The sequence below is a fragment of the Mauremys reevesii genome, linkage group 1 (genome assembly GCF_016161935.1).
Source record: "Mauremys reevesii isolate NIE-2019 linkage group 1, ASM1616193v1, whole genome shotgun sequence".
Taxonomy (NCBI): Eukaryota; Metazoa; Chordata; order Testudines; family Geoemydidae; genus Mauremys; species Mauremys reevesii.
Window position 1 is genome coordinate 298,867,579 of NC_052623.1, and position 15,100 is coordinate 298,882,678.

General features: G+C 43.9%; 1 protein-coding gene across 4 annotated transcripts in view; it reads right to left on the reverse strand.

Annotated features, from left to right (window-relative positions):
• TBC1D30 (TBC1 domain family member 30) overlaps window positions 1-15,100 on the reverse strand; it is an 85,800-nt gene that overhangs the window by 46,539 nt on the left and 24,161 nt on the right. The window contains exon 2 of one of the 4 annotated variants that reach the window (XM_039519839.1): window positions 110-516. The exons of 2 other annotated variants lie outside the window; for them this stretch is intronic. In XM_039519839.1, the coding sequence (XP_039375773.1) occupies window positions 110-269 (160 nt within the window). In that variant the 5' untranslated portion in view covers window positions 270-516. Of the gene's footprint in view, window positions 1-109; window positions 517-15,100 lie in introns of those variants that run through there. One more of the 4 variants, XM_039519840.1, reaches the window with a different exon arrangement.

Consider the following 15,100-nt stretch of genomic DNA (forward strand, 5'->3'; position numbering starts at 1 on the left):
TAGCCGAGCAGCCTCTGCACAGAAGCGCCACTTTCAAACCCAAGCCCAGGGGCCCGGGGAGCAAAGCCCGCCGAGGTCCTTCGCCCGCCCCGGCCCACGCCCACGCTACCTGGCTCCAAGGTGCAGAGCAGGCGAGGAGCCGTCCTGGAAATACAGCTCCTCTTCTTTAACACATTGCTCAGGATGGTGCCCACGCCGCCGCCTGTGTTTTGCCTCTTTAAGCATCTTCCCCCACGTCTCAGGGAGCCCGTCAGCTTGTCCTGTCTCATGGGTGCCCACGGGGCTGAGACAAACCATCCACGCTGTGCCAGCAGCGGCCTCTCCCCGGCAGGTGCAGCCCAGCTCCCCCCGTGACGCAAATTCCGCTGGAGTTCTGGGTTATTCACAGCTTTGCAAGGCTTTCCTTTGATACCGAAATCTCTCCCAAACAAGGCATTAGGGCAGCAGGCGGGCCGGTCTGCGAGGCACTACACGGAGACAGGGTGCAGGGCAGAAGCTTTCTTTGCTGGAGGACATCTGCAGTGCAGAGACAGCAAAGTCGAGGTGCCGAAGAGAAGGGGGAAGAGAAGCCCGCCCACAATCCCTCCCAGCATCACTGACTGAAAACCCAGCAGAGTTCCCTCCGCCTCCTCCGGCACCACCTGGGAACAAGCAGGCAGCAATCTAAAGGAAGCAGGAGCTTGGTTTAAAAATAAAATGAATCTCAAGAGTAACTGGATTGCAGCATCTATCAAAGAGCTTATCACAGCAACACAGGAAGGGTTGGGAGGAGCAGCACCACTAAACACTTGGGTACAGTGCTTGTGCTATGCATACAGCACTTTAATAGTGCAGGAAAGCAGCTGGTACGGTCTCTGCTTTGTAAACAGATAAGCCAGCACAAGCTATAATGACATGTCTAAGAACCTATATGCCTATTATTTTTCAACAATGGTCAAGACTGATATTTCTGCAAAGGATTAATAGCAGTTACACCCTTACAAGCCCAGCTTAGAATGTGTTTTAAAATCACTCTCAGCATTAAATTCCAACCTAAATGCATAGAAACACATATGGTATGTACTGTATCATCACCCACTGATGACAGCGCTCCTGAGAAAGAAGCCCATATGTGCTGCCTGACACAATGAGAGCAAGGATGCTACAGCCTACTCCTTTCACCAAGTACTCCAGTCCAATCCTGGAGGTAGGGAACCTGCCCAGAATGTCAGCTTGAAAAGGTTCAGCTTGAAAAGGTTCAGCTCCATTTCTTTGCCTATGTTTAACATAATTATTTTGTTTCGGGAGAAGATCTTTATAATAGCAACCTCCATGTATCTGAATTGGAACAAAGTTTACTACTACAGTGATACATCATATGCTAAATTCAAAAACTGTACTCTACCCTGTAAGCATTGTTAAAATTTAAATTTGAAAATTTAGCTATTTCCAACAACATTTTAAGAGGGCTTGTTATACACACAAGGAGTAACTCCACAGAATTTCACTTCAAACCAGATTTTGATATAATGGATAGGGAAAAAACACTTCAAACATTGGTAGTTTTTACAGTTCTTGCTGTTCTATTGTTCAGTGAAAGGTTAACGGATTTATGTCAGTTTAATTGCGTCAATCTCAAAAATTGAGTTACAAGTCGTTCCAGATATTAACATCTGCTTCTGATTGCACCTGCCAATTTTTGTTGTTTAAAAACTTGTTTGCTATTTTTTAAAATACATTTTTATCTCCTTTGTATGTCTTTCACAAAGAAACAAATAACAGGCAAACTGACTACAGTTAAACATAGGTGGGTGAGGTAATATCTTGTATTGGACCAACTTCTATTGGTGAGAGAGGATAAGCTTTTGAGCATACATAAAGGTCTTCTTCAGTTCTTCCCAGACCTGAAGAGCTCTGTGTAAGCTCAAAATCTAGTCTCCCTCACCAACAGAAGTTAGTCCAATAAAAGATATTACCTCACCCACTTTGTTTCTCGAATATCTACTCCTGGGAGAATTCTCTGCCAAAAACTTAAAAATTCTGCAGATATTCTACAATATTATAAAATTCTGCATATTTTATTTGTCAATATAACACAATAAAATCCCTCTGGTTTCACTTATTTCGGTAATTTATTTAAATTGCAATACAATGGATGGAGAATGGGAGTGGGGAGCATTGGAGGAAATTCCCAACCCCCCTCACCTAACAGTAATATAACTAGGTTTGACCATCTATTTCTAGTTATTAGTGAACAAATATATGCAGCCATATGTTCAGTGTTACATTATAGGTAAGGCTGCGAGTTTGCCAATGGGAGCTGTGAAGCCAGCCCTCTGGGCGGAGACTGCACACCGAGCTGCCTGGCCACGCCTCTGCCTAGCAGCTGAGTGAGGGGGATGTCACTGCTTCTGGGGAGCCTCCCAGTAAGTGCCTCCCAGAGTCGCCTCACCTCATCCCGTTCCCCAACCTCTTGCCCCCTCCCACAACCAAACTCTGCTGCTGCTGCTGCTGAAGGGGGGAGGAGAGGAAAGATGCAGAGACAGGTAGGGACCCTGCCAGCCCTGCCAACCGCTCCCTCCCCTAGACGGAAACTGCCCCCGCACCCCACAGCACCCAGGCCACCCTCCCTCAGCACCAGCTTGCCCCCAGGTAGCCCTGCTCCACGTTTTAGTCATAAGTATTTTTAGTAAAAGCCATGGACATGTCACGGGCTGTGAATTTTTGTTTACTGCCCATGACCTGTCTGTGACTTTTACTAAAGATACCCGTGACTAAAACATAGCCTTAATTATAGACAACTGAAGAGCAAGTGAGGGCTGGAGAATCAAACTCACAATTTATATTGGCTACTGACCATCTCCAGAAAGGTCAGTAGCAAACAGTTCATGGAGCACATTCTGATAGGAAATTATTTCAGTCCAAAAATTTAGACCAGTTCTAATTACTAAAGCACCATAAGAATTTATATGGCCATACTGTCCTTTCCACCACTCTGGTAATGTAAAAGAGCCTTAAAACTTTTACACCTGTTTTATACTCCTGAGGGAATTCACAAAGAAAATTGAAACAATTCACTAAGCAGGCAGGCTGCTACATTCTGCTCTGCCTGAGGGGACAGTGCCTGTCCCACGCCTACCTCCTCAAACACCCTGAAGCCCTGCTCCTCCGTGCCAAGCAAGCAGAGTTTCTCTCTCCACACCCACACCCGAGACTGCACCTTGGGTGGTGATTTACGTCTCTACTGACTGCTCTGAGTGCCCAAACCAACCAGCCTGTGCTGCCCGGGAGAGGCGCATGACCACTCTTGCAGCTTCCCTTTGATTCCCCATCAGAAGTCATTTTTCTGCAGGGAAGCAAAGAAATCTGCTGGGGGACATGAATTCTGCGCATGTGTAGTGATGCAGAATTCCCTCAGGTGTAAATATCCCAGGACCAACACAGCTATAACACCACTGCATACCACAATGTAGTTAAAAAGTGAAGCCAATTATACATAAAATGCTGTCAAAGCAAACAAACTAAAACAACGGATATTTCTTCTAAATTTTCAGCATAGTCATTTTAGGTGTTACTATTAAAATTTCAGAGAAGTGATTTTTCATCATGTTCCTTTAAATTGTTTGGTTTTGTATTAAAAAAATTGCTACCTCTGTGCTACAAGCTTATACATTAAGCAGGTAATTAAATCTGTACATTGGTGGTTCTTTTTAAAAGGTGACCCTTCCCTACCGATATAATGGATGACTCAGTTGCTTTTTATTTCAGTGCCAGCTGGAGGAGATGATTTAGTGGTCAAACCATCAAGTCTTAAATTTAATCACTAACTAGGAACTCAGATACCACAGAGATGGTAACGCTAGGAGTGTCTCAAAAATAGAAATAACTAAAAACCTCTCACTTGCTTCCTTTCCTCCTACTATCCCTGGAGCATTACATCAGGGTCAGTCTTTTATCCTTCCAAAGTAGGTAAATTAAAGACCATTTAGTTTTACTAGGACATCCTTGGCCAAAATTTATGGAACCTGGCTTGGGCGGATAGCCTGGCTAATCTGTAGGGAGAATTAGTCACTCTATAAAACTGAAAATATATTTATGTAACACTCATTTTTCGAACAATTACAAACTGCATCCCCTAAAAGTATCAATATTTAATTTTTCTAGGCTAGTCAATTGTTTTGCCAACTAACTCAGACAGTGTCATTTTAACTCACATTTATTCTCTGGGTCTGTCACTAACAACCATGGGCAGTTGGCCTCCATGAAGACTGGGACCAGAAACAGGACATGGCCACTTCTAAGGATGAGGAAGCCATTCCATTAATGTCTGCCAGCCCACTTCTCTTCTCTGCTCCCCGGAAAAACACAACAGCAGCCTTTAACAGCAGCAGACAGCTAAGATGAAGAATAGTCATACTTAATGGGTTTGATGACTTGGTGGACCAGTAAACAAAATGCATTATAGTGATTCAATTAAGCCTCTCGCCAAGCATACACGGTAGAGAAGAATACATTTCCTATTATTTATATTATAGTAGCATCTAAAAGCCCCAACCAAGATCGGGGCCTCATTGTGCTAGGCACTGTACAAACACAGTGAGAGACAGCATCTGCTCTGAGGGGATTACATCTAAATAGTCAAGACAAACAGAATGCGGGAGAGAAAACACTGAAGAATTACTGGATGAAATTCCATGGCCCACGTTATGCCGGAGGTCAAACTAGAGAATAATGGTAGTCCTTTCACACCTTAAAAATCTATGAACGTTTAATTGCTGGGCACTGGCTAAAAGCAGCAAATGAGATTTATGCTGATTCCCTCTTAATTAAGTAGCAGTCACTATTTGTTTCCTGGGAGATGCCATTATAAAGCAGCTGTCACAAGCGGCGCTTACTGTAATAATATTTTACATTTCTATAGCACCTTTCATCCCAAAGCATTTTACAAATTCTATACATACATCATCACTCAACTGCACTTGCCTTCGGGAGAAGAACAGACAATGGACACACAGCATGGCATACAACAGTGGAGGGAGGGGAAATTCTGTACAACACCAGAGCAAACTCTGCTTGTACAAAATACACCATAGGCCCTTTGGTGTGCACAGAGAATGGACAGAATTTCAACGCGAAATCATAGGCCCTTTGAAGTCATTGGCAAAACTCTCAGAGATTTCAACAGGGCCAAGATTTCACCCTAGTTTTTGTGGTTTTGTCTGAGAACTCTACCTAAGAGATTGAATGGAACTCAACATCTTTCTTCCAGGCTGCCAGGAGACAAACTATTTCAAATGTGATATTTAAACCATCCTCTTGATTGGATCATAAAATGTTTGCCATACAGAGATCTATAGATACTTCTGCCAAATATGTCTCTTTCCCAGAACTCTTGTCTTCTTCTCAACTCTAAAAGCATCCCTCCCTCTCACCTGTCCATGCTCTGTGGAAGACAGGAAGCTATGATAGAAGGAACAATGTTTGCTCTCCCCATGTAGTCGTATTTCTTCCTCATACAAGTTGTAGGGGCACCTGATAATACTTTACAGTTTTAAGACATGGTATCAATACTAATTCATCTTCTTATTTCCCCTATGAGGGTAGATATCTCCATTGTACAAATGTCAGGACTCTTGTATTGAACCCACATCTGCAGATGAGACTAGAGACACAGCCAATGTGCCATGGCGATGAGCTGAACCTCCACCCCGACCAATGGCCTTAGTGCTAAAGGCCTGCAGGTCCACAGGAGCCACACCCCAAGCCCCGATTGGATGGACAGTCAGCACCCTCACTGGGTAACTGGACTGTATCAAGGCCCCAGCAGGAAGCAGAAGTTGTCTGAGTAACAGACCAGTGCTTACTCCCCAGACTGCCTTGCCAAGCTGCTTCGCCTGACTCTGCCTTGTTACTTGCTGCCTCATCCAACCCAGTCCCTTGGAGTGGATCTTCTAGCTATGGACCCCTGTGAAAACTCTGACCATTGCCCCAGACTGCCCCGATACAGACTGACCTGCTAGCTACCTGACCATCCGCACACACTTGACTACTGCTCTGGACTGCCCCCTAGCCACCTGGCATTACAACAAATAAACTGAAAGACACGTGTAGGGATTTGCTTGAGGAAGGTCATTGTGGGCTAGCAGATTAGGCCTTAGTTAATCTTGGCTCTGCCACCAAGTTACTCTGTGTCCTTGGAGCCCACCTGCCCTAGACAAATGCCCTGAGGGAGAATCACAGCATGATTTCCATTGCTTCAGCATGTAGCTGTGGACTACTTCTTCCCCCAGGGTCGTGTTGTTTGATTTTGACTCAGGACGTGGTTCCCCTTCAGCCTGGACTGGAACTTTCGTAGCACCAGCTTGATTGCTCTTAGTTCTAAGGAGGGTTAGTCTGTGGGTCCTTTCCTCTAAGTTCCAGATGCCTTGAGCTGTTTGGGTCTCCCCAAGTGTGCTCCTCAGCCCTCTAGGCTAGCATCAGTTGTGACGATCCGGGGATCTGGAAGGCATATAGGCATGCCCTTGTGGACACTGCACTGGGCTAACCACCTGTGCCGGAACTCTCACGTGATCGCTCACACATTCCAGGAAGTGGTTCCATACCTTTAAAATGAAGTCTTGAAGGAGCTTGATGTGTGAATGAGCCCATGGGATGATCCCTATGCACAGTACTAGGAGGTTGAAGTCTCAGTGCCAGCAGTTCCAAATCAATGCAAGGAGGTTTTGAATCTTCTGGAACCTCTCTAGAGATGGCTATATCCCTGCTATCAAGATGCCTGTGTTCACTTCCAAGTAAGTTATTTGGGTGGATGGAATCAAGGTGCTTTTTTTGATGTTGATAATAAAGCCATCCACCCACAGGAGATTCAAGGTCAGGGATGTAGCTCTGCATGTCCTTGCTGGGGATGGAGCTCTGATTTAGATTTTATCATGGAAAGGGTACAGGAAGATCTCCTGTGACCTGAGTCTGACTATGATTACAAAGATGTTGGTGGTAAAGACCGGGGGGTGGGGTGCCTATAGGCAAACCTTAGGAATCTGAGATGGCAGGGTCTGATCAGGATGTGGAGGTATGTATCCACCAGATCCACTGAAGTCAAAAAATACCTCTGGGGCAAGAATGACACTATAGAGATTATGGTCTCCATCCAGAACTTCATTTTCTTCATCTGCTTGTTGAGCTTTTTGAGATCTAGAATGGCTCAGATTTCCCCCCTGAATGTTTCTGAACAATAAAGAAAATGGAGTAGAACCCTGAGAATCTTTCTTCTGAGGGAGCACTCTATTACGCTGATATCCAACAGGTGAGAAATGTCATTCTGGATTAGACTATGCTTTATGGGGTAATTTGGGATGGGGGACTCAAAAAAAACAAACAGATGGGCTGGAGCCTGTAACACTAGGGAGTATCCCTAAGTCGCTACCTCCCTGAGCCGCTGATCCAAAGTCGAAGCAAGCAACCCATTCCTCCGGGAAATGGGAAATTCTGCTCCCAAACTTCCGCTCTGAGTAAAAACCTGTGCAGTCTTTGTTATAAAGCGGCTTTGGGAGTGACAGGGTTGCCTTGGGACTCTTCTCCTGAGCCATGGTACCATGGCTTTCCATTGGAGATCCTGTCATCTCTTTGCTGGTATTTTTGCAAGGATGAAGGCCGAAAGAAATGCCTTTGTCTGAAGGCCAGCCTGTATGCTCTCTTAAAGGGCTGGTGTGGTGTTGGGAGGGACAGTTTAGATATTGCAGCATTGTTCTCTATTATCTTATCTAGTTTTTCTCTGAAAAGCATGGCTTCTGTGAATTTAGCAGCGCACAGCACCTGCTTTGAGTGCCAGTCCACCTTCAAGGGATGGAGCCATAGGTGGAGCCTAGTCACTGAGCCAGAGCCCATGCCTTTAGCTGAGAATCTCATCATGTCCATGGAGCCATCAGCAACGAACGCTGTTGCTAGGGGAATTTTCTTTAAAATAGAGCCAAAGTTAGCATGATCTCTATCCTTGAGGGCTCTGAGATCTTCCAGCAAGGAGAATGACGACCTCACAAAGCAAGTAGCTGCTAGGGACACCCCGAGGGAGGCTGAGGAAGCCTCAGAGTGTTCTTTGAGAGTGGCCTCAATTTTTCTCTGTGGGGTTCTTAGGATAGAACTCCCCTTCTAAGGGGATAACTATATCTTTAACCCGGGACAGTACATCAACGTCAGCCTTCGGTATTTTAGTATTAAGGACTTTTAGTTCCTGAATCCTATAGAACCTGAGATCATTTCTGCTAATGTGCTTGCCCTTGTCTGGCTTATCTCACTCATCCCTGAAGGAGGACTATAGGAGAACTGTGGCTTCCAGGAGAGGATTTTCAATTTGCTCAGAAACTTACTAATGGGATTTTGTTCAGGTTGAATCGGAATAGTAGATAAAACTTTATTGCACATGGCCTCAAATTTCTCAGAGGGTGGAAAAAAACAACAAACAAACTTTGAGTCTTTCTCCGGTCCTGATCAGAGTCAGAGCCTGACAATTCACCACCCTCTGTGGAAGAGGAAGTGGAATCAGGACTTATACCTCCTAGATCTTGTATGCTTTTTCTTCTCCCTTTTCACTTTCTTTGATATTTTTAAGCTCACTTAAAGAGTGGATGAGCTCCATTATCGCTTTGGTGAGGCCTTTTGTGGCTAGCCTTGCTGAGGGCCTGAAGTCCTCTTGCTAGATCTTCTGAGCCCTCATCTGCTGGGTCCCATTTCTTCAGGGAGGAGGAAGGGGAAATCCTTCCACAGTCATTCTGGACAAATTTGGAAGGCACGGAGGATGCTTATGAGCCCTGCTTCACTTCCCAGGGTGCTCAGAACACATATTACGACTTGTGGGGGACAGAGTTGTGACTCTGCAAGTCAGCTCCAAAAGCCCATTGGGGCTTACCCCCTGAGTCAACTGTGTGGGAACCTCCTCATGTTTGATGACTCTCCCTGCTCTGTCCAGAGACTTGTGGTCCACATTTACCATGTCAGAGTCATGCTGCTCTGCTGGACAGAGGATCCCATATGCCTGTCAAACTCATAACCCTTGGACCTAACAGAATTAGGGACAGAAGGCTGGGTGCAGGCTGGGCACAACTCACTGTTGTTTGTGCTGAGCCTGGTAGGACAATCATGATGGAGCAACATTTGGATTTAATTTGGTGCTTTTTAGGCTGTGCTGCCATACCTGAAAGCCAGCAGGGAGGCATTGCAACTGAGGGGCTGGGGGTTCTAACACCTGGCTAAAAAACTGTGCTGGGGGAAAAGAGGCTAATGAAATCACTGCTCACCACTGCCCCAAATTTTGACTAAAAATGTTGACCACCAGGAGATGTAAAGGTGGAAACTGTAAAATCCACCATCTGCACATTGCCATAAACGCAGAGAAACTGAAAACAAGCAGGAACTGAGGGTACATGGCCAGAGCATGTGGCTCCAAAACTCTGATCTGCCTCTATAAGCTGCAAACAGAGGAGAGCAGCTAGATGTCAAGAACTGTGGGAGACGCTGGGCTGCAAAATGCAAATATTTTTTGCTGGAGGATCATTAAAGAGAAGACATCCTGGAAGAAGCCCTGTATGCAATCAAATTTTTGCTCAAAATCATGAGCATGAATATTAAGAAACATCCCTTTGTCTTTACAAATGCGATGTCTTGACCGATGTTCAGGTCACAGAACACTAATGTCATACAGTTTTTATTAAAAATAAATCACCACATTAACAGAACAAGGAGCACCACATGTGCAAAAAAAAAAAACCCACAAAGAACCACCATTTTGACAGTTCCAATTTGTAATTAAATTTAAAAAGATATTTGCACTGGGGTGATAGTCACATGATGCGTTATAGACCCTCAGCTCTAAAACAGAGCTCTTCTTCTATTCCTTTAATTTCATTATTTGCTTGGCAGCTGGTGTAGAAATTGAATTTTACAGCTAACTTCATTAGTTCTTGACTACTATTAAAGAAACAGTGAGGCTTTAATCCCCAAACATAACAAATGAAAGCAAAACCAAATCATGTCCTCCAAAGCGTATTACAAGATCTCTCCACAGAGAGCACAACTTCAAAAGGCAGCCAGCAGTACATTTTAGACTTCTGATTAAAAAGTAACAGCCATAGCTATAGAAACATTAGGACACCTTTGCACTTGGCTGGGAAACGAGGTAAGGAACTTGTTTAACATGCAAGTTTTCATATGTTATTTACTATTTGTATTGCAGTAGCTCCAGGGGCACCAATCAAATATCAGCACCAAATTAGGTTAGGCACCATACAGATACACAATCAAGAGACAATTCCTGCCCAAGAGAACCCAGTTTCTAACGTGGAACAAGATCATCCCTTTCCACAGTAAACCAGTGGAAGAGAGGGAGCAGTAAGGAAAATTCTGCAAGAGTCCTTTGGTGCAGTTTTTTATTTACCTATCATTCCAGATAGGAGAGAGGTGCATCCCAGTGCAATAGGTTGCAGGGACCACCTACAAGCCCCAGGGATCCCCAAGAGAAATCTTGCAGGAGTGGAGAGGGATCAGCATGGAGGACCTGTACCTCTATGCTAGCCCAAATCTCCAGGCACCCTGGTCCCAGAGGAACTCCTGTCTACAGCTGCCACTAGGACCCCCTGAAAGGAGAAATCCAATTCCTCTCAGCCTACCTAGTCACTGCCCCCATCCCCATATGGGCCACAGACCTACAAAGCACATTCTATAGTGTTTGGAAGAGCAACTGACTGCTATGGAAAAAGCTGAGTCCCCACTCCACCCCCCAACCTTTGCAAGGGGGGAGATCCATGGTTGGTTCTAGGGAACACAACCTAACCATCCCCCAACAATTTCACTAGTCAGTCCGGATGAGGCCAAAAACAGGTTAGTCCAATCCATGTTGGATGGGATGCACTTTGTTAAACTGGGTTACAATAAACTGTTTTAACTTTGGGTTCTGCTGAAAGCCCCAGCTGCAAAGGAAACAGACACATTATTGGCTTTTGGTGGAGGGAGGCAGAAGGCAGGGCGAGAAATAAAGACAACATAAACTTACAGTCTGACTCAAAATCACTCTGGTTTGCTTTAGGGTGACTCTCTTGAAAATATCAAAGTAATGACCCCAGAGCTGCTCTGAGAACTTCTACTGAAATATTTACAATAGTCACAGGTGGAACGTGCTCATGGAACATTATATTACAAATGAGTTTTACAACATTACAGGGCAAATGCATTTATACATGTTAGAGTAGTGGTGGTTCTTGGTGAGTGGCTTTCTTAGTCTTTTGGATTGGTAACTGAAAGAAATTCCAATGCAATCTCTTCACTTCTCCATCCCTGCTATTCATTTCTGTTTCTCTCAATCGCTTCCGACTGTATATAATGCATCTCTCTCACTTTTGGGTCAGATTCCACAATTTAATGGGATGCCAGAATAAAAATTTGTTAGCTTGCCTCTAGATTACTATGCAGTAAAATAATTTGTTCACTCATTTTTATCTTAAAAAGGTAATGATAGCAGAGGATACATTGATTCACCCTTTATCTGACTTTGCAGGATAGTAATCTAATGGATTATATACTACACATAATCAGAAATGAAAATATGTGAAAGTTTCCCTGATCCTTTTTAAAAAGGGAAACTGCCACTTCAAATAATCAAACATCCTCCTCCAGTATATTAATCTTATAGTTCAGCAGTCAAATTCTGCAGGATTAGATTGGATTTGTAGACCACATTGACAACTATTCTCTTCTGTAAAATACAGCCAGCAATTATTCAGCATTGATCTGATACAGGATTTTGTGTGGCCTTAAATATGCAATTTGGAGGACTTGAATTAACAGGAATAGACTGCTATACATCTAAATGTCAACATTATCTTGCTAAAGAAGATCTATTTTAGATTAACCAAGTACATTTCTAATGTGAAGGGTAATTAGATTTTTACACCGTGGCTAAGAACAAATATGTATCTAATGGCTAGTGGAAACTTTCAGAGCAATAAATACATTAAACAGCTGGAAACAAAACCAAGTTGGACCAATAGACAGATTCTTGGTCTATGTATAAGAATAGCATAGGATAATAGGTTATTATGATTACTCTTTTTATTCTGGCTTTAATTCCTGGGCAGATGAAACAAGACTCATGTTCTCCTTTTATAAGGCAAGTTTACTGATGTGACTATTCTGAAATCCAAATGTTGAAAATTAAATAGTTGTTAAATTTATGGTTGCTCAAAAGCTAATCAGCTACAGGTTTTACTATATTCAACCCACTGGGGTTGTCTGTACAGCACTTTGAACATGTACAGTAGTGCATAAAGTGCTAAGTACTGTTATACACTCCTGTCAGGTTTTTCTATAAGAAAGGATGTCCCTCACCACCAGCACCTAGAACTACTGCTACAGCAAAATGGAGGACTTGCAGATAATTCAGTTCTTCTTGCTTCCAGAAATGGGAGAGATGGAGATATTTGACAGTCAAAAAGACACCAAATCAATACTGCAATTTTATTAAAAGCTACTATACTTTGCTGAAAGCTGATGCCAGATTTCTTTAAAGGGACAGTGAAAAAGCTTTAGCCTCAACAAGATATACCATTTACATCTGCCTGTGGAATCCAATATATAACCAGAGTGCTCACAGAATCCTACTTTAATCATCACAGAGAGGGAACAAAGCTCATCAGCTACTGGTTTTGATCACTGGCAAACACAACATGCAGTTTCCAGCCTCGCAACAAAAAAGATACAAATAAATAAAATAATGTGCTTGTATGGATTTTTGTTTGTAAATAAGTATTCTATAAAATGTATCTTCAAACTAAATACAGCCTTCACATTCCTACCAAGTTGTGAATGCAACCCACAGCAAACAGTGTTCAGGCATACACACTCTACTCTGCAAGTCCACAGCAGACTCAGTTAAAATGACCAATCTCAGAGTCATAATGCAACTACAGTGACCATAATATTTTAAAATCTAATGGTCACATTTTTCATCATCTCTAGAGCTTCCTTAGTAAAGTTATAAAAAGAAACAGATCTGAGTGGACTAAATTTGATATACAGTTTTCCATCACCTTGTTTTTAAAGACAAATCTATCTTGCAAAGCTGCAGTTCAGTAGCTGCTAGCACTTTCTGACTCTCCATAAATTAACATATTCCTAGTGCTAATTACCCCAACAACTGTTCCTTCCATTTGATCTTCAGGATCCAGGAAATCTCTCTTTCACAGAATAACTCAAACAAGCAATTTATAGAAAAAAACAGTTATTAACCTTTCTGTAACTTGTTCTTTGAGATGTGTTGCACATGTCCATTCCAATATAGGTGTGTGTGCATGCCCTAGTTGCTGGAATTTTTTTCCCTAGTGGTATCCATCGGTTCAGCTCCAGCACCCTCTGGTGCCACGCGCTCATAGCACCGGTACAAATGCCCTTGCTGACCCTGCGCCCTTTCTGTTTCTTCTTACCAATACGAGGGGAAGGAGGGCGGGTTTTGGAATGGACATGTGCAACACATCTCAAAGAATTGTTACAGAAATGTTAATAACCGTTTTTTCTTCGAGTGCTTTCACATGTCCATTCCAGCATAGGTGACTCCCAAGCAATTGCACAGCAGGTGGTCTCTGAGTTCAAGAACAAGCTGACTACAAGATTGCATGGCTGAACCTGGCATGATCTCTGGCCTGCTGGCTGAGGGCATAGTGCATTGAGAACGCACCAAAGACCAGGTTGCTGCCCTGCAGATGTCTTGAATAGGGACTTGCACAAGGAAAGCAGCTAAGGAGACTTGTGATCTTGTAAAATGAGCAGTCAGATTAGCTGCTTGCCAGCAAGCTTGTAACACACACAAATGCATGATGTAATCCAGAACGAAAACCTCTGGGTGGAGACAGCAGAGAGGATATGAGCCTTCCTATCACTATGAACAGCTGGGTTGATCTGCAAAATGGCTTGGTTCTTTGTATATAGCAGTGGTTCTCAAACTTTAGCAACCTGCGGACCCCTATTTTGATTTTAAAATGTTTGGGGACCCCCAAGCCACCCCGCTCAGCCCCAGGCCCTGCCTCCACTTCCCTCCACCCAGCACTGTGAACTGATTGGTGTGTTGTCTGCCTGAGGGTGGCGTCTCTAATGTTGGAGTCATTGGGGCCTGCTGGTCCTGATTGTTGCAGTGCCTGACGCAGGTCTCACTTTAAACCGGTCCCCACACCTGCCTGACTTCAGCACCGGGGATAGACTCTTCTCTGGCTGCTTCCTGTTTCTTCTTAGGCACCGGAGATGGGGACCAGCGCCGAGACTCATGATTGGTGAGGGGAGTGCTCCGCACCAAAGCTGAGGTGCTTGGTGCCAAGTCTGAGCGCAGCTCTGAAGCAAGTCTCAGGGCTGCCTCCATGAGCAGGACCTTCAATCTCGCCTTCTGGTCCTCTCTGGTGGGAGGTCTGAAGTCCTTGCAGATCTGGCAGTGGTCCCTTTCTATGAGACTCCCACAAGAATTTGAGACAATGCAAGTCCAGGTCACTCAATGGCATCGACTTGCCGCAAGAAGCGCATGGCTTGAAGCCCGGTGACGGAGGCATGCCCTGGCACCTGGGAGTGGACCAACCTTGCTAACTAAGCATGAAGTAGTCCAACAAATATATAACTAAAAAAACTGACTATCACTACTATAACAACTGCATACACTGAAAAAGAAGAGAAATAGCAGAAAACCACTGGGAAGTTTGCCTGAAGCAATGAGAGAAGTTCCAGCAACCGTCCATCACGTCACATGTGGTAAGAAGGAACTGAAGGGGTGCAGGGTTAGCAGGGCCCTTTATACTTGCGCTATGAGTGTGTGGCACCAGAGGGTGCTGGAGCTGACCCAACATATACCACTAGGGGGAAAAATGCCGGCAACGGTGCAGTCAGAGTGTTCACTCCCTACATTAGAATGGGCATGTGCAAGCACTCAAAGAAGAATATGCAGTTTTCTGAGATTAAATTCTTCAGTATAATTTAAAGCCCCAATATCTCAACATAGTTTGTTGGACATTTTTAGTTTTACTCAATCAACAGTCTCTTCAAATTTCACCTACGGAAAAAAAAGAGAGCTAGTCAGGAGTTTTTGACAAAACATGTTTTC